This window comes from Crocodylus siamensis, chromosome 2 (genome assembly GCF_052110815.1).
Source record: "Crocodylus siamensis isolate JL-2025a chromosome 2, ASM5211081v1, whole genome shotgun sequence".
Taxonomy (NCBI): Eukaryota; Metazoa; Chordata; order Crocodylia; family Crocodylidae; genus Crocodylus; species Crocodylus siamensis.
Genome location: NC_143396.1, coordinates 75,932,893 through 75,953,371, shown reverse-complemented (window position 1 = coordinate 75,953,371; position 20,479 = coordinate 75,932,893). Strand labels below are relative to the sequence as shown.

Genomic DNA, 20,479 nt, shown 5'->3' with positions numbered 1-20,479 from the left:
GTGGGATACCAGGTCAAAAGCTTTTTTGAAGTCAAGATATATGACTTCAATCTCTTCTCCCTGGTCCAGGTGATTGGTCAAACAAGACCTACCCGCAACAAACCAGTGCTGGCTGTCCCTTAGGATGTTAGCCTGGGCCAGTCCATCAACGATGGCCTCCTTAATAAACTTTTCTAAGATCTTCCCCAGGATAGAAGTCAGGCTAATGGGCCTGTAGTTAGCCGGATCCACTCTCCTCCCTTTCTTGAAGATCGGCACCACATTGGCCTTCTTCCAGTCTTCGGGCACTACACCAGACCGCCAGGAGTTTTCAAAGATCCATGCCAGGGGCTGGGCTATGACTCTCTCGCCAGCTCCTTGAGTACCCTGGGGTGCAGATTGTCAGGGCCAGCTGACTTGAAGCTATCTAGCTTCTCAAGGTGTTCCTTCATGAGGTCAGCATTTATGGAGGGTAGGGGATCCCCATCACCCGGATTTCCCTGTCCCATAGCAGGGATGGGCGTCCCATGGGACTGATGAAAGACTGACGCAAAGTACCTATTTAATAGATTGGCTTTTTCCTGGGCGTCAGTTGCCAGTTGCCCCATCTGGTTCAGCAGGGGTCCAACGTTGCCCTTGCTTTTCCTCCGGCGCCCCACATATCTGAAAAAGGACTTTTTGTTGTCCTTGATGCTTGAAGATCATCAGGTCTGAACCCCTGCCATGGCAGGAAAGAGTACTGGGGTCAAACAACCCCAGCAAGGTGTTCATCTAGCCGCCTCTTAAAGACCCTCAGGGTAGGAGCCAGCACCACTTCTCTTGGAAGTTGGTTCCAGATCCTAGCCGCCCTGATGGTGAAGTAGCACCTCTTGATGTCTAGTCTGAATCAACCCTCTGCCAGCTTGTGACCATTATTTCTAGTCACTCCTGGTAGTGCTCGGGGGAACAGGGACTCCCCCAATGCCTGCTGCTCCTCCCTGATTAGTTTGTAACAGGCCACCAGATCCCCCTTCAGCCTTCTCTTGAGGAGCCTGAACAGGTTCAGGTCCCTTAGCCTCTTCTCGTAGGTCCCTTAGCCTCTCCCTTAGCCCTGCTGCCACCTGATCATGCGAGTGGCCCTCCTCTGGACCCTTTCCATGTTGCCCACGTACCTCTTGAAGTGCGGCGCCCAGAACTGGACACAGTTTTCCAGCTGCGGCCTGACTAGTGCTGCATAGATGGGGAGGATCACCTCCTTGGACCTGCTTGAGGTGCATCTGTGGATGCATGACAAGGTATGGTTGGCCTTCCTGACTGCAACCCCACACTGCCAGCCCATGTTCTTCTTGGCATCAGTGATGACTCCAAGATCCTTTTCTGCCTCTGCACTGACGAGAAAGGAATTCCCCAGCGTATAGGTATGGTGCTGGTTGTTCCTCCCCAGGTGAAACACCTTGCTCATGTCAGTGTTGAAACCCATCCTGTTCTCATCCGCCCACCCCTGTAACCTGTCTAGGTCCGATTGCGGCCTGTTCTTCTCTTCTAGTGTGCCCGTTTCCCCCGCATCTTAGTGTTGTCTTTGAATTTGAACAGGGTGCTGTTTATCCCCTCGTCCAAGTCACTGATGAAGATGTTGAACAGTGCGGGCCTGAAGACCGAGCCCTGTGGAACCCCACTGCCCACATCCCTCCAGGTCGAAAATGACTCGTCCACCACCACTCTGGGTGCAGACTTCCAGCCAGTTAGTGACCCATTTGACTGTGTAGGTGTCGAAGCCACAGTCCTAGTTTTTTAATGAGAATGGGGTGAGAGACCGTGTCAGAGGCCTTCCAAAAGTCCAGAAGGACTATGTCCACTGCTACCCCTGTGTCTAAGAATTTTGTGACCTGGTCATAGAAGGCTACCAGGTTGGACTGACAGGACCTGCCTCTAATGAACCTTTGTTGGTTGCCCCTAAGCATAATCTCCCTTGTTAGCCCCTCGTGGACATGCGCCAGAATAATTTTCTCAAAAAGCTTGCGCTGGATTGAGGTAAGACTAACTGGCCTATAGTTTCCTGGGTCCTCCTTCCTCCTTTTTTTGAAACTGGGAACCACATTGACCCTTTTCCAGTCTTCTGGCACCACACCAGAGCACCGTGAGTGCTTGTAAAGCAATGACCTCTGCTGATTCCCTCAGCACTCTGGGGTGGACATCGTCAGGACCAGCTGATTTAAATACATCCAGTCCCTCCAGAAGTTCTCTGACTAGATTCTCACAGACCCTAGGCCTGGGTGCATCTCCCCTGGGGCCTATGGGGGTCCCAGTGGGGTGGGGGGTGACTCGGTCCCTGCTCAGGAAAATGGAGGCAAAGGAATTGTTAAATAGGTTAGCTTTGTTGTCTGGTGTGACAACCAGATTTCCTAGCGTGTCTTTCAGAGGCCCCATGTTACCTGGTACCTTCTTTTTACCCGCTGTGTATTTAAAAAAGGACTACTTGTTGTCCTTGATCCAGGTAGCTAGTCCCAGTTCCATCTTTGCCTTGGCCTTCCTGACTGCCCCCCTGCAGCCCCGAGCATCCAAGGTATAGTCTTCCCTGGTGATGGCCCCTCCTTTCCATTGGGTATACGACTCCCTTTTAGCCAGGAGACGTTCCTGTATGCTCTTGGTGAGCCATGGGGGCTTTTGCGCCCTCTTGCCCCATTTAATCTGTGTTGGGATTACCCCCCTTTTGGTTTGGGGGATTGTCTATTTAAGGAATGACCGCTCTTCTTGGACACCTGAGTCCCCTCCCTTCCGGGAACTCAGTGCCTCTCTGACTATTCTCCTTACCTCATTGAAGTCTGTCCTCCTGAAGTCCAGGGCTGCTGCCTTGCTTCGGGCCTTTTCCACCTTGCGCTGGATGGTGAATTCCACCAGGCGATGATGGCTGTTGGCCATGTGGTCGAGCGCCCGCAGACCCCTCACCAGGTCATTGCCCATGGCCAGAACTGGGTCCAACAAGGTATCTCCCCTGGTGGGGCTGTGCACCTCCTGCGTTAGATGGAAGTCCTGTATCTCGGCTAGGAACCTATGCGAGTGGTTAGATCTGGCTGACTGCTCTTCCCAGCAGATGTCTGGAAAGTTCAGGTCACCCATAATGACCATGTCCTTTAACCTAACTACCTCCATGAGCTGACTTGAGAATTCCTGGTCTAGCTCTTCCCCTTGGTTGGGTGGTCTGTAGTAGACCCCCACTGTTAAGTCCCTTTCTCCTCGACTTCCTTGTATTCTAACCCAGAGCACTTCAGTGTGCCCCTCCTCTGACCTTGTGCTACTTGATGAGGATGTGTATTCCTCCTTGATGTAGAGCGCCACACCCCCACCTTTGCTCTGTGTCCTGTCCCTCCTGTACAGCATATAGCCCTTGATGTTCACCGCCCAGTCGTGGGTTGGGTCCCACCACATTTCTGTGAGCCCCACTATGTCTGGGTTGGTGTCAGCTACCAGGAGGTAACTTCCTCCTGCTTGTTCCCCATACTACGAGCATTTGTGTAGAGGCATTTGAGGCCTGAAGATGTGTGCACTGGCCCTCTAATCTTAGTACTGGCCCGATCCCTGTGGCTTACCTTGGTATTTGTTCTGCTCGTCGTCAGTCTAGGCTGGGCTGTTCTTGTGGGTGACTCTTGGTTTAGTGGTCCAAGGCTCCCTCCACCCTCATCTTCTCCTTCACCCGATGAGCCTAGTTTAAAGTCTGCTGGAGGAGATCTGCCAACCTTGAAGAGAACACACGCTTACCTTTGGGGGAAAGGTGAAGCCCATCCCACCCGAGCATGTCTCTCTTCCTGATGCGCAGGTTGTTGTCTAGGAAGCCGAAGCCCGCCTTGAGACACCATTCCCGAAGCAGTCAGTTGGTCTCTCTGAGGCAGGTCTCATGTCATCTTCCACGTCCGGTCACTGGTAGGACAGAAGAGAGGACCTGTGCCCCTATTTCCCTCAGCACGCCCCACAGAGCGTGGTAGTCCATCATCAGGTGATCAGGGCTTCTCCTGGCTGCATCATCAGTACCCACATGGATTAGGACCATGGGATAGTAATCGGTGGGCTGGATCATAGCATGGATCATCCCTGTCACATCCTGAATCTTTGCTCCGGGCAGGCAGTAGACCTTACGTGTCGAGAGGTCGTGGCAACAGATGGGACCCTCTGTACCTTTCAGGATGGAGTCACCTATGACGATCACTCTGTTTCCTCCTCCAGGTCTGCTTAGCTCCTTTGGCCTGGTCAGAGTGTGGAGAGTGTGGTGTTGGCTCCTCTCCAGAGGTTTCCTCCTCTCCTTCCTTCTCTTGCAGTGTCCCCAGGGCCTTGTACCTGTTCTCCAGCCAGCCTGGAGGAACTGGTACCGTTTTGCTGTGAGCAGCCCTGGTTCTGGAGGTGAATGTCTGCCACTGCACCTCCCGAGGTGCTTCTTCCTTAGGTGCATGGCCCTGCCGGGAAAGGAGATAACCATCCTCTGCTTCCCTGATTCCCCTCAGCTTGCTAACCTCTTCCTGGAGCTCCCTCACCTGTGCTTCCAGGGTCCTAAGGGAGGTGCCTGCAGGAGAGGTGTGAGGGCCCCCAATCCCTGCCCCTCCCTCCCCAGCCCTGCTGAACATCCCCCACAGGCAGGGGGATGCCAGCTCCCCCATGGGCTCTCTCTGGGCGGAGGCCTCAGCCAAGCCCCAGGTAGGCAGCACCTCCTGGGCGGGGGCCCTAGCAGCACTCCACGTCGACACCATTATATAAGTTGCTGTTTATTTATATTTTTGTGTGGTGCCTTCGCCTTTTGTGTGGTGCCTTTGATTTAATACATATCCTGAAGGAAGTTATTGGAGGAGCTTCACTACTGTTTGGTTCAGTGTACCATTGTGTATTGGAAAAATTTAACCTATTACTATTTTTACCCCCTGCCCCCAGCTTTCCTGTTAATTCTAAATGCCTTGTACTGGCATGACAGATTTTCTTTCTCAAAATCGGAGATGGAAGACCTCAAACTTTTTATTGAAGATTGCTTGCATGAATGAAATTTCTCAGCAGCAAGTTTTCACAGAATAATAGAAAATTAGGGTTGGAAGGGACACTAGGAGATCATCTAGTCCAACCCCCTACTCAAATAAGGACCATCCCCAACTAGGTCATCCCATTCAAAGATTTATCTAGCCAAGTCTTAAAAACTGGTGAGAATGGAGATTCCACTACCTCTGTGAATAACCTGTTCCAGTGTTTTACTACTCTCCTAGTGAGAGAATTTTTCCTAATATCTAACCTAAACTTCCCTTGCTGCAACTTGATACCATTGCTTTTTGTTCTGTCATCTGCCATCACTGAGAACAGTCCAGCTCCATCTTCTTTTGAAACCCTCTTCAGGTAGTTCAAAGCTGCTATTAAATCCCATCTCAGTCTCCTCTTCTCTAGACTAAATAAGCCCAGTTCCCTCGGCCTCTCCTTATACATCATGTGCCCTACCCTTTTCACCATTTTTGTTGCCCTCCACTGGACTCTTCAGTTTGTCCACATCCTTTCTGTTGTGGGGTGTCCAAAACTGAACATAATAATCCAGATGTGGCCTCACTAGTGCTGAGCATTGTGCATGGATAACCTCTTAGCTTCCTCAAGAAGTTGCTTCCTCAAGAAGTCTACTTAGTTTCCTCAAGAAGTCTACTTAGCTTCCTATCTTGCATGGATGACCTCTATCTGACTCAAGAAGTTTACGGGCCAACAAGAGGTAAAGCGCTGCTCGACCTGGTACTGGCTACTGGGGATGACCTAATTGGCAACCTAGTGATCGATGGGAAGCTGGGTGACAGTTACCACTAGCTGATCACCTTCACTATCTGCCGTAAAGCTGGCAGGTCAGTCAGCAACACTGAAGTCCTTGACTTCAGGAAAGCCGACTTTGACCAGCTCAGGAGGCTTGTCATTGAGGCCCTAAGGGACCACAACCCCAGGGGGAGGGGAGTCCAGGAACAGCGGTTGCTCCTCAAGGGAGCGATCCTCAATGCACAAGCTAATTCAGTTCCATCTTGGAGGAAAGGCAGCAGGAGGGTACAGCAGCCCCCCTGGCTCTCCAGGGATCTAGCAGACCTCCTGAGGCTAAAAAGAAAGGCCTACAAAGGATGGAGGATGGGATTCACCTCCAAGGAGGAATATTCTGCACTGGTCAGGTCCTGCAGGGAGCAAACCAGGAAAGCCAAGGCTGCAACTGTACTCAAACTAGCTTTGAGCATCAAGGACAATAAAAAGTCCTTTTCAGATATGTGGGGAGCCAGAGGAAAAGCAATGGCAACATTGGACCCCTGCTGAACCAGATGGGGCAACTGACAACTGAAGCCCAGGAAAAAGCCAGCCTATTAAATGGGTACTTTGCGTTGGTCTTTCATCAGTCCCATGGGACTCCCATGGCCCCTAAGGGACAGGGATGTCCAGGTGAGGGAGATCCCCTGCCCTCCCTCACTGCTGACCTCATAAAGGAACACCTTGAGAAGTTGGATACCTTCAAGTCAGCCAGCCCTGACAATCTACACCCCAGGGTACTCAAGGAGCTGGTGAGCATCATAGCCCAGCCTCTGGCGCAGATCTTTGAGAACTTGTGGCGCTCTGGTGTAGTGCCCGAAGACTGGAAGAAGGCCAATGTGGTGCCTATCTTCAAGAAAGGGGGGAAAGTGGATCCAGCAAACTACAGGCCCATCAGCCTGACTTCTATCCCAGGCAAGATCTTAGAAAAGTTTATTAAAGCGATCATCCTTAATGCACTGGCCAATGCTAACATCCTGAGGGATAGCCAGTATGGGTTTGTTGCAGGCAGGTCTTGCTTGACCAACCTCATTTCCTTCTATGACTAGGTGACCTACCACTTGGACAAGGGAGATGAGATTGATGTCATATATCTTGACTTCAAAAAAGCCTTTGATCTGGTATCCCATGATCACCTCTTGGCAAAGCTGGCCAGTTGTGGCTTTGGGTCCACCATGATCTGCTGGCTGGGAAATTTGGCTCGGTGATCAAACCTAGAGGGTGGTAATTGATGGAAGTCAATCATCATGGTGCCCTGTGACCAGTGGGATCCCCCAAGGCTCTGTCCTTGGACCCATATTGTTCAACATCTTTATTGATGATGTGGACATTGGAGTCAGAAGTGGACTGGCCAAGTTCGCCGATGACACCAAACTTCGGGGCAAAACATCCACACCTGAAGACAGGAGAGTGATTCACGCTGACCTGGACAGGCTTAGCAGATGGGTGGACGAGAACCTTATGGTGTTTAACACTGAAAAATGCAAGGTTCTCCACCTTGGGAAGAAAAACCTGCAGCATCCTTATAGGCTCAGTAGTGCTACGCTGGCTAGTACTACGGAAGAAAGAGACTTGGGGGTCATGATTGACCACAGCATGAACATGAGCCTGCAGTGCAGTGCTGCGGCTAGTAAAGCGACCAAAACACTGGCTTGCATCCATAGAGGCTTCTCAAGCAAATCGCGGGATATCATTCTCCCCTTGTACTCAGCCTTGGTGAGGCTGCAGCTGGAGTACTGCATCCAGTTTTCGGCCCCACAATTCAAAAAGGATGTGGAGAAGCTTGAGAGTCCAGAGAAGACCCACGTGCATGATCAGAGGTCAGAAAACGGACCTTACGACGACAGGCTGAGATCTTTGAGACTCCTTTAGCCTGGAAAAGCGTAGGCTCAGGGGTGATCTGATGACCACCTATAAGTTTATCGGGGTGACCACCAGGATCTGGGGGAACGTTTGTTCACCAAAGTGCCTCAAGGGATGACAAGGTTGAATGGTCATAAACTACTACAAGACCGTTTCAGGTTGGACATAAGGAAGAATTTCTTTACTGTCCGAGCCCCCAGTGTCTAGAATAGCCTGCCATCGGAGGAAGTTCAAGCACTTACATTGAACACCTTCAAGAGTAAATTGGATGCTTATCTTGCTGGGATCCTATGACCCCAGCTGACTTCCTGCCCTTCAGGCGGGGGGCTGGACTCGATCTTCTGAGGTCCCTTCCAGCCCTAATGTCTATGAAATCTATGAGCAGAGGAGAATAATTAATTCCCTTGACCTGCTGGTAGAGAGTCAGCCCAGTATGCTGTTAGCCTTCTTTGCAGCAAGGGCATACTGTTGGCTTATATTTAGCTTATTGCCCTCTGTAACCCCCAGGTCCTTTTCTACAAAGCTGTTGCCCAGCCAGTCAACCCGCAGCCTGTACTGTTGTATGGGATTATTCCATCCTTAGTGCAGGACTTTTCCCTTGTCCTTGTTGAACCTTATGAGCATCATTTTGGCCCAATCCCCCAATTTGTCTAGGTCACACTGAATCCTAGCCCTAACCCCCCCAGCTTGGTGTCATCTGCAAACTTGCTAAGGGTGTATTCTACGCCATTTTCCAGCTCATTGATGAAGATATTAAACAAAACCCTGCCAGGACTGACCCCACTTGATACTGGCAGCCGACTAGACGTCGAGTCATTGATTAGTACTCTCAAGAGGCTGATGCTCCAGCCAGTTTTCGGTCATGTTACAGTCCATTCATCTAGCCCATACTTCCTTAGCTTGCCTGCAAGAATGTTGTGGGAGACCATATCAAAAGCCTTGCTAAAATCAAGATATATCGCATCCACTGGTCTCTCTGCACCCACAGAGCCTGTCACCTTGTCATAGAAGGCAGTCAGGTTGGTAAGGCATGACTTGCCCTTGGTGAATCCATGCTGACTGTTCCTAATCACCTTTTTCTCTTCCAAGTGCTTAGAAATGGATTCCTTGAGGTTCTGCTCCATGATTTTTCCAGGGACTGGGGTGTAGCTGACTGGTCTGTAGTTCCCTGGATGCTACTTTTTTCCGTTTCTTAAATATGTGCAATATGTTTGCCTATTCTAGTTATCTGGGACTTCTCCTGATCCCCACGAATTTTCGAAGATGATGGCCAGTGGCTCTGCAATCTCATCAGTCTACTCCCTCAGCACCCTTGAGTGCATACTGTCCAGCACCATGGAGTTGTATATGTCCAGCTTTTCTAAATAGTCCCTAACCTATTCTTTTACCACTGAGGGCTGCCCAGTTCCTCCCCAAAATGGTGCTGCCTGGTGCAGTAGTGTGGGAGCAGCCTTGCCTATGAAGACTGAGGCAAAAAAAGGCATTGAGTACTTCAGCCTTTTCTGCATCCTCTGTCACAAGGGTGCCTCCCCCATTCAGTAATGGACCCACATTCTCCCTGATCCTCCTCTTGCTACTGGCATACTTGTAGAAACCCTTCTTGTTACCCTTCACATCCCTTGCTAGCTGCAACTGCAATTGTGCTTTGGCCTTCCTGACTTCATTCCTGCATGCCTGAGGAGTGCTCTTACACTCCTCTGTATTTATTTGTCCAAGCTTCCACTTATAAGCTTCGTTTTTGTGACTTAGTTACTGAAAAGTTCCCTGCTTCCTTGCAAATTTGCATTATGAGATATGTTTTAATGTGCCAGGCATGTGGTTTGTGGCACCACAAACTGCATGTGCCTTCATGTCTGGATCCAGCTATGGTGTGCAGCCCTACTTTGACTGTTGTAATCTATAAGAGACAGCTAAAGTAACACTCATGGTAAAGTTAAATATTGTTTATTTACTTTCCCAAAGAAAGCTCTTATCACTGAAAAACAGAATATTTTTGTCAAGAGTATTTTGTCTAGGCCAGGGGTAGGCAATTATTTTGGGCAGAGGGCTGCTTACTGGGTTTTGGCAAGCCATCAAGGGCCACATGATAGGCAGCCAGAGGCAGATAAATATTAATTTTCTAAATTTTTTAGGGGCCCCATGGGCCAGATAGAATCATCTGCTCGGTCACATCTAGCCTCCGGGCCGCATTTTGCCCACCCCTGGTCTAGGCCTTCATTCTATCAAATGTATCTAGGTTTCCCACCATACTTCTAGATGTAGAAAAATGTGCCTGAAGATCTGAAATGGCATAACTTCTTGAAAGCATGTGAAAAGGTAAGAACAAGACTTCAGCAGGAATTTCGGTGGCATGTAAACAAGTTAATGGATTAGCTCCATTTTTTTCAGCTTCTTTGAGCAGTTTCTCATTGAAATCCTCTGCTTGATTCATTGTATTCTCATAAATTTCTGACCAAGGGCATGGGATTTCTCTGGTGCTTGACAAAAAGTGAAGAACATTAAACTTTCTGAAAATTCACAAGGTTGGAGATTTTAGATATACTTAACATGCCACAGCAAATCAATACTACTTTATACAGTTATAGAACAGTTTAGTAAAATTTTGAAGCGTGTTAATAAAACTAGTAATATTATTTTTTTTATATTTTATATTCAATAAAATACAATTATGTTCAGTCTTGCAAGATAATATCAGTGATTGCAGCACACTAAATCTGTGAATGATATATATTCACAAATATAGTATGTTGTGGTCACCAACATTATCAGGGTATTACTATAAAGTTGCAGTTTTGTTCTTATAATACTTAAGTTGAATCGAAATGTGATGGAAAGTTGCGAAAGCTTATGAAGGCTCCTTTTTATTTACTCTATATTTTTCTGTATCGGATCATTTTTGTCAATTGTAGAAACTTGGAAATAATCTTGATTTTATAAACATAAAATCTGTTTTTTCTGCATCACTTTTAAATTGTTTTCTCCATCCAAAGTTTTATTTCCCCCAATGGAGTATAAGTATAGAAGTTTAATAAGTTAGATCCACTCCGTTCCCATGATAGCTTAAAAAAGATCTAATTGTTCAAAGATTACATATGGAGTTTTTGCTTATAGTTTGAATTTATCTCAGATTGGGAATGACTGAGTAATGTTACCACCTGATGTCTGTTTACTCATTTTTATGAATGAATTTACTACTATTTTTTTTCAAATCCTACAACCATCATAAGAAGTTATGAACCTTATTACAGTGGTTTCAAGAAGTTTGGGATCATAAAGACTGTCCACTCTTTCATAAATGGTTCCATTTGGTCACAATTGAAGCAGATTGAAAGTACTGGTAAGCTTGTACCTTGGCTAGCTTTGCTGTACCTGTCCAAAATGATTTCTAGTCTGGAACCTTTTAACAACACTATATCTGTTTTAAAAAATTATAAATACATATAACAAATGTATATTTACATTTTTATTGAAGATTAGTCTGAGGGATTTTGTTGGTTGACACTTCAAATATTTAACACTAGTTCCTCTTAAAAACATCTAACCAGATATATTATACCCTGGATATCATAAGAGTGGAAGTGTACAAAGACATATTTGGATCCAGTTTGTGTGGGGCATTTTTCTTTTTTTTTAGCTTTTTAGTATAGGAGTGATCTGTTTGAATTTTCCTTTGAGAAAATGCCACTGCTCTACTAATTACAATGGGCCTTTGGAAATTGCCAAGAAAAAAGATGTCTTGACTTTTAAAGAACTTTGTTCCATGAAATTCTATTAATATGGTGGAGAGAGAAATTTTTGACATTTGCTGCTGCTTTTCATTTTGCATTCATTCGTCAGAAAAAATTGGCAACATGTCAAAATAACATGACCGTTATATGATTGGGTCTTTACTGCTGGTATAATATATACCACACTGGAAAGCTCTGAAGCTGCCAAAGCAAAAGTAAAAAAAGGGATGAGCGGGGACTGAGCAGAGCTGCCATCTTGAACTTCTAACTCAAGAGCACTGATATCTGATGGTCTCTGGAGCTTGTCTCCTATTCCTAGCATTCTGTTACTGTCAGCTCCTGTAGTTCCAATGGTAGTCTATGCCAAGCTTCATGATTCAAGACGGGGTGTTAGACTTCTGTGCATCCTAATATTTTGTTTCATTAAATTAGAAAATTACATTAAAAAAATTCTGTTAAAATGTGACACTATAACTGTTTCTTTCTGTCGTGTAAATGCAGTGACACAGTTTTTAATTGAATTGGGTGAAAACATTTTTCCCCAAGAATTCCTACCTCATTCAGTATATAATATGGATGCACATGTGGGTAGATTTTAAGGTTGTCACAGTATAAATCTGGTATTTTTTAACTTCTGTGTTCTGACTTCCAACTGAAATAAAGTTGGTTTAATGTCTTTTACCTCATATTAGGATGGTAGATTTTGTACAGGCACACACATGTTCTCTCTGCATCATAAAGTCACACCGGGCTTTCCTGACGTGCAAACAGTTCTAGTCCCAAAGGGACTAGAAACTGATCCAGAGAGGTACAACCCTTCAATGCCTGCCTCTGTAGATTAGCTTGTGTGATCAGTGCTTAAATTAGATAAACAGTTGGATGGTCCTGCTTTGAGCAAGGAGTTGAACTGAATGACCTCATGAGGTCCCTTACAACACTAATTTTCTATGATTCTATAAATTACCACCCCCGAAAGGAAAAATATTCCTATGTTTCTCCTGTTGTATAAGAAAATGTCCTAAAAAGCTTTTCGGGAATCCAACAAAAGGAATGACCATTTTCTTAAAGAATGAGATCAACTGTAGGCAGAATTGATATTACAGTGTTTAAAACAATTACTCTCAACCAGATACTTTGACCAGAATTTTCAGATTTGGTTACCTGAAGTTATGTATGCAAATCCAAAGTATAGACTCCTAATTCATGACCTAGTATTTAATGAGGCACTTGTGCACTAATCCTTTCTGTTGAGAGCAACATCACTTGTTTTTGTTTATTTTTAATACAACTTCTAGCCTGATCAAATGATTACATCTGAACTGCTAGGCACTCAGTTTTGAAACTTTGCTGTATTGTTTTACAGCAGAGTTATTGTTTAAAAAAAAGACTGATCTACTTAATGTGTGATATAAGTATGTATAACATTAAAAGGTTACATTTTACATGTTCTTGGTCCTCAACAGAATATGGCACATTTAATGCATTAACCACTCTATAAATTGCAACATTCCCCACTTGCAAGCAATTTATGGTGCAATAAAGTGGCAAATGAGCCACAAAAATGGTCCAGTAAGCACAGAACATCTTTGTGGCTAGTTAGTATCACGCTTAATTTGAATGCACAGAAAACATTCAGTGCAGGAGACTGAGATCAGGGAGTTGCTCCTTGCTCCCTTAAGCAGCCCAGCTGCATGCTTGCCCTTTGAACGTGGGGAAGGAGGGGGGCAGGATAGGGATCTACTCCTAGAGTTGTGCTACATGACGCCCTTTTCAAGGGCCAGGAGGCAGTTGTGTCCTCCATCAGGGGCTGCCACTCCTATCCCTTGAAAGGCATGCAGTGTAAGCCCATATGTTGCAACATTTAAAGCAGTGTGGTGCATTTAAAGCCTCAGAGTTCTAACTCAGTGCATAGGCTATACTGCACACTTTCAAGGAGCAGGGAGCAGCTCTGTCCCAGGCCTGGGACAGAATCTGACTCTGAACACAGTAAACCCCTGCCCCTTGAAGTGCACTGTGCACACTGACATCTGGGAGCCAGTCTCTGATGTTGGGCTGTCTGGTGAATCTGTAAAGGTCAGGCACAAGGGGAGCCCTGGATTGTGGATTGGGAAACTTCAGGGGTCCTCCACCTGAATGGAGGTGCAACAGGATGTGATCCTGGGTCGCAAAAATCATGTGAGGTGTCATGCATGTTTGACATGGCAGCATGTATGATATTGGGGATCTGGGATCAGATCCCATTCCACAAATAAATGAATGTCTGCTAGGGCTTTTACTCCATAGAAGCAGTTTCATAAAACTTCTTGTAATATGTGTTCAGTATAGTAAATATCTATGCATATATTCAATATTTGATTATCATTCTCATTATGCTCAGCATTTATGTAAGATGTGTGGCTAACGGTTTTTTTTGTTGTAACTGGCAAAATCTCCTGCTGTTTCAGAGTGACTTATCTACAGAATTGAACAATATAGGTGAAGAATGTACCTCTAGTAGGAATATGATTCCAGTGTCTCCTGGTAAGACTTATAATATTTTAACTAAATTTTTTGTTAATATAACTTTTGCTAACCTCAGAAAAAATTGTATTCCAAAATTTTTACTTTTTTTAAACAGACACTCTACATTTGAAAGCTTCTCAAGATGTTTTAAAAGATTCAGTTTCAGGTGCTAACCCAACCTTGGAAATAGCCTGTTTGGGTGGTTTAGTACTAGCATATTTTCCTTTCTCACTAGGTGTCTACACATGCAATTAATGTGAAGCAATAAACTTCAGCACTTATTGTACTAGAGTTTACTGCTTTTGGGCATGCTGGGGGGGTCAGCATACCAGTCCAGGGTTGCTCCTGCCTGGCTCAGTGTGCTGTGGATCGCCTGGGTGGCTCTTGTGTGGGGCTAGCTGGCAGGCAGCCCAGCACCGAAGCTAATGCCCCAGCCCCTCAGCATCTGTCTACACATGCATTATTGGATCAGAGTAAAAAACTCTGCAGCAGAATAATACTTGTATTATCTTGCTGCGGTGTTTATTAGTTTCCTGCAGCCTAAAAGCTGAGATATTTACTGTGAAACTAACTGGGGAACATCTGCTTTGATTTTTAACTCGTTCAGAGCTACTGCTGAATTGGCAGTAGCTTTCACCTGAGCAGCAAAAATCTGCTACAGAATCAGCAGTGGGTAAGAGAGGGGCTAAAACCATAACTTTCACCGTAGCAGCAGTGATTTGGATGCAGCCATGGGCCTAGGAGATAGGGAGAAATTCCCTTAAGTCCAGCTTCCCTTTAGTTTCCTAGTTGCCAAGCTTACTCTGGAAAATTTATTCTAATTATAAACTAGAGTCTTTTCTTAGAAATCAGTTTTTGATGCATTTTTCTTCCTACTTCTTTCTGTATTTAATTCTGTAGCCTTATTCAGTGACAAATTTATCTTGTCCATATCCTTCTGTCAGATATAAACCTATCTCATCTGCCCTTTTTCTTTTTCTGGTCTTGTGTGTACTACTTGGTCATGTCCATGTTTGAGCACTGTCTATAATCTTGAACTTTAGAAAGTTAGGTTTCCTCATTTCTTTCTCACTCATTTTGTTCTAATTGGTTCCCTACCTTTAGCTTTTTTATTGTAATCACTGTTTTAATTTTAAGTTCACACTTACAATTCTGTCTCATTTATTGTCTCTAACTAACTTCCTACCTGCATTTTTAAGTTTAACAGCAGAACAGTTCATTATTGTGAATCTGTTGTCTTTAATATCTCTCTTTCTCTCAATTTGATCAGTTTTTATTTTCTTAGGGGAAAAAAATAACTAGCCCAGAAATGGAACATATAGAACTGCCTAAATGTCAGAATAAAGTAAATTTTACTTGTGGTTTGCAAAAGAAGTGTAAAAGGGCCCTGTTGTGCTAGGTTGTGTTGCAACTGGTACAGCTGGAGGTCTGTAAAAAGTTTGAGACTAGATGTTTTTCCTGTTTCCTCAGTAGGAATCACCCTGTAGTTAGGCTTGAGTCTTAAATTTCCATTTTAATCTTAAGTGTTTCTGTTTTACCACTCGTTACCCCCACTACCAATAATAATATGGGCAATATGTCTTTCTTTACCTGCTCCAGACACAAAATGCTGAAGAACCTCTTCCCTCTTTCCTTTTATTAGGATTGAGAGCATCAGAATGGAAAATGGGAAAGAACTGCTTTTCCTGTAGTAATTGAAGGAATGATAGATGTATTTGAAATGTTTGGGATTGTACGGAGTCCCTAGCTCTGAAACGCCGTATGCAGTTCCGAGATGCTGTCAGAACCATATCTTCCCTGTATTGGTGTGGGGGGGGGAATATGCTTTACTTAAAATGATTTGGTAGGGCCTGCAGTTTATAATCTTCTTTATGTAAGAATATAATTCTTAACAATTTATGCTCTTTATCAGTCAATATGTTTTTTATGGGCAACAAACAATATTAATAATTTATAACTAACATATTTTAAATAGCTATATAACTCTTTCTAACTGTCATGACAAGCAAGTGAACAGATATACCAAATCTTATATACCATTAAAAACTAATAAAATTTCTGCACTATAAGCTTGCTGTGACATCCACAGTTGGAATTACACAACTATATTTTTGGGATTAGTCACCTATACAAGGTTCTGCCTGCCACTGTTTCTGCCATTCTGCTACACTATCCTTAATGTGTGTCCAAAGTTAAATTTCACTCATCACATGCTACAAAATAGCTGACTTCTCATGCCTCTGAGCTCTTCTACTGAATAATTGTTTAATAAATAATCATAATGCTTTTCTGAATCTAGGATCCATTGACTACATAAAGACAACAAAATGCTATGCTATTTTTTAACATTGAAAGGCATGCTTTCCTTTGGTACTCAGGATAATTATTCTAATTAAAGAAAAAGTTAATATAGCACCAAAGATTTCCTTATATAGAGAATGGGATTCCTTGCAGCACTTAATGTTGGCTTGGCTCTATGCCAGTTGTATTTGCTTTTGGTGAATTAATACTAGTCCTAAGCTTAAAAATAAGAAATGTAGTCATTTTTAAAATTTCTGCTGTTTATACCACATATCTGAACCGAAACACATTAAAAACATGTTTATGCAAGCTTCAATCTTTAAAACGTTAATAAAGATCATTAGTATAAGGACGCTGAGTTTAAGCAATAGAATTTAAAAGGTCCTACATCTACAAGAGACAAGTGGTTTATAATAAGAAAACAAAGATGAACTATCTGAAATTATTATGTAATGTTTTGGTCAATTATTGTACTTGCTTAACTGTTTGAATTGACTGTAATCACGATTCCTCTATAATCTTTATTGGAATTTCTTCTCTCTTTCTGTGTCATAGTTGTGTGTTCTGTTCATGCTTTTTTAAAAGAATGAGAAACCCATCTTGGACCTTCACCAGTAGCATTTTTCTTTCTAAACAATGCATTTTCTTCTGTTATTACATACTGTAAATCAAGCTGTTCGATTGCTGACCCTGCTACAAAAGAGCAAAAAGGCAAAGGTGACCTAAAAATGAATATTTCTCTTTAGATATAGAAAGGAAGGAGGATATGCCAGAGAGTCTTCATCAGTCGTCTGGATACAGTTCACAATTATCCACAGACCCATCTCCCAAAGCCACGACCATTAATTATCATAGTCTGACAGAGATTTCAAAGGTAAGTAAAACTGGCAAATGCTTAGTTGATTTCCTTTCTAAGGTCAAGAGAACAAGTAAGCATTAGTTTTAGTTGTATATACTATTAGCAAAACACTGCAAAACTATGCAAAACTTCATCTAGGTCTGTCTCATAAAAATCCTTTTGATATGTAAACAGTGCTTAAAGTAGTTTTTTTTCATGAATTCTCCAGGTTAAAAGTCCATCACTGAAGAATGTTGGCTTTGAAGAATTGACTAAATTTGTTGCTTTTAAATTGCAGGAGACAACAAGACAAAGAATGGAACGGATAAGTAAAATGTAAGTAATAGAAAAGGGCAGCAGGAATTCATTTCCCAGTAGGGAATTGTACTGGACTAATCATATATAGAATGTGCATATGTGTTCCAAACCTCAAAGGCCTCTACATCAGGTGTGGCATTTCCTTATGACTCCACTGGATAATAAATCCACTTACAGTTCTGCATTTGTGGGATGAGTCACTGTTTTGGTTTCTAACAAGCAACGTAAAGTGTTCTTAATGGTATTAATTTGGAATTAAAGAGCATTTAGATATTGGTTGATGACCAATAGAAGTATTGTCCATAGTATGTCCATAGTAACAAGAGGTTACTAGAACTAGGTAAAACTGTTCAACTTTTTTTGTTACTGAATTTTGAGATGAAATTTTAAATGAAGTAAGCAGTCCTAGATTATGAGGATATCACAGAACATTTAGATGCTGGTCTTTAGATTTGTAAAGAAAATTTATGAATAGAAAGAATTTTAATTATACTTGTCAAAGTAAAATAAGATGCATTATCATAATGTACAACCAGGGTTTTACATTGTACGAATTACCTCAAAAAGCTAAAATTATTAATCTTTTTATCTATCCCATTGCAACCCTCTAAGCCTTGTGATGGTGACAACTTTTTAAGTCTGATTTGTGATAAGGGATGTGTGAATTACCTCTATCATTAATTTTATTTTAGGGGAGGGAGGGTTTCTTCCTTTTTTATGCATTTTTTCTCAAATAATAGCAAATTTAGTAGGCTGACCAATGCAAAAAGACAAGAAAAGTTAAAGGCATTATTTTAACATCATTGTACGAAATAAATGTTTTTACTATATTTTAAACATTTTAAATATTTTTAGGATTGAAGAAACTTCAGAATTCTTGAAAAATTCAAGCAACGGCTCTTAGTTCATGTCCTGGATAGACTTCTGGATCTCAAGGCTATGATGTGAATGTGTACAGTACAAAATTTATTTTAATATTATCATTTTAATACCCATAATGTTTTTATTGTTGCTTAGAGAATAAATGTTTTCTACCTTCTGAGTGTTTTTTTTACATCTTTTTTTTTTTTTTTTTTTCAAGTCTTTTGCTTCAGAAAATTCTGTTTAAAAAAAGTATTTTTTGTGGAGTGAAGTCATTACAGCAGTGTATTTCTGTGTTGACATTTGTTGGCAGCGTGCTAAGTAATATGTTTTTTAAAGTGCAGGCTAGAGGACCATGGTTTACATCCTGTTGGAAACACTCCAGCTGGGACTTGCATATTGCACCCAAGAGACTTTCATACATACCATCTTGCCATCTGTACGGTTGAATAAGTCTTAATGAAAACTTAAATACACATATTGTAAATGTGTAACTTTTTTTTTTTTTTTTTTTTTTTTAAATATAAATTTTCATGCTTAGTCAGAAAGCACCAACACATTATGGCTTCCATTAACACTGCCAAAGTGAGGGTCAGTTTGATCCTAAACACTAAAGTGTGTACGTAAGTCCACAGACTTTGACTGTGAGAGATGTGTTGAGTGTTTTAGTGCTCTATTACCCAACACATTTTAAGACCAGCAGCAAAGATGGAGACCATCCAGTATACAAAGATACACAACATTTTTATGATTTGAAACCATATAAAACTTCTCTTTGGAGACATAAGTAGATGTAAGACTTCCATAAACATGATATAATCAAATCAAAGGTACAAGTGTATGTGTTAGTTGGCATATGGAGATAATTTTTTAAAATTCTTTTAAAATTACTGAGAATGAAAACATATCATGTCAAGAAACTTTGTACTTGTGTGACAGCTATCCACATTCTGTCACTTCATATGAAAAAATTCTGTAGTGACATTGCAAGAGCAGATGATGTTAAACAATTCCTACGGTATAGTCTGTAAATGAAGAAGGCCTGTTGCAAACTGAGATCTACTTGATGCAGTATAATTGTTCATTTGTTTAATAAATATGTAGATATGGACTGACTTTATTTTGCCCCCCAAAAAAGGACAGATATTCCATTACTGTCACACAAACTACAAGTGTGAAAATGTTCAACACTCTTACATAAACCTCATCTACTTAAGGTATTTTAGGGACTCTGAAAAATAAATGTTATAATGGTGATGGCAGTTCACAAACCACTCCTGGTATCTTAAAGTAATTATGAAAATTATTTTGTCTAGAGAGAATAACTTTTTTTGGTACTGATTTGAGGTTGTATACAGATGTAGTAGTATATGCAGTAAAATGGAATTATAGCACCACCATGTGGTGGTAATTTATAGAAAACATTTTTCTCTTTAGATTAAAATCATGTTCCAGTTTGAAGTTCACAAATCATTATTACTTTAAAACAATACAAACAGAACTTCTTTTAGTTGTTGTCTTTCAGTAATTTTCTGTCTTGAATTGATGCAGGATTTCACTTTAATAAAATATACATTAATCTTTGTATTTAAAAATATACATTAATTTCCACCCTAAAAAGTACAGTGTGTGACCTTCAAAATTCAATATAAGACATGAATCCCATTGTGCCATAAATTGGAAGAAAATAGAACAGTATTAAATTAGTGGGAATATAGCCATTTGTGTTCAGAAAAGAACGTTTAGAAAGTCAAGTAAAAAGTAAAATTAGGAAGATAACGCTGAGTTTATGGCAGACTTACTGAAGCACCAATATTAGCATGAAAAAAACTTGTGTTTGCAAAGTATCATGAATCTAACATATTCCTTAATTTAATCCTGCAAATACGAAAATGCACAGTTGTCCAACATTTTCTAGTTTTCACATTTAGTTGCTTCTCAAGCAAATTCTGGGATGTCATTCTCCCCTTGTACTCAGCCTTGGTGAGGCCGCAGCTGGAGTACTGCGTCCAGTTTTGAGCTCCACGATTCAAAAAGGATGTGGAGAAGCTTGGGAGAGTCCAGAGAAGAGCCACACGCATGATCAGAGGTCAGGAAAACAGACCTTACGATGACAGGCTGAGAGCCATGGACCTCTTCAGCCTGGAAAAGTGCAGGCTCAGGGGTGATCTGATGGCCACCTATAAGTTTATCAGGGGTGACCACCAGGATCTGGGGAAACAGAGCACCCCAAGGGATAACAAGGTCAAACGGTCATAAACTCCTGCAAGACCGTTTCAGGCTGGACATAAGGAAGAATTTCTTTACTGTCCGAGCCCCC

General features: G+C 42.5%; 1 protein-coding gene across 5 annotated transcripts in view; it reads left to right on the top strand.

The window, feature by feature from the left end:
- Nucleotides 1–18,338, top strand: part of CEP44 (centrosomal protein 44) — a 44,146-nt gene extending 25,808 nt beyond the window's left edge. For all 5 annotated transcript variants that reach the window (XM_090036166.1, XM_090036165.1, XM_090036164.1 and 2 more), the window contains 4 exons: nt 13,784–13,859; nt 16,889–17,016; nt 17,279–17,316; nt 18,154–18,338. In XM_090036166.1, coding sequence (XP_089892292.1) covers nt 13,784–13,859; nt 16,889–17,016; nt 17,279–17,316; nt 18,154–18,202 — 291 coding nt within the window. In that variant the 3' untranslated portion in view covers nt 18,203–18,338. The remainder of the gene's footprint in view (nt 1–13,783; nt 13,860–16,888; nt 17,017–17,278; nt 17,317–18,153) is intronic.
- The last annotated feature ends 2,141 nt before the right edge of the window (nt 18,339–20,479 follow it).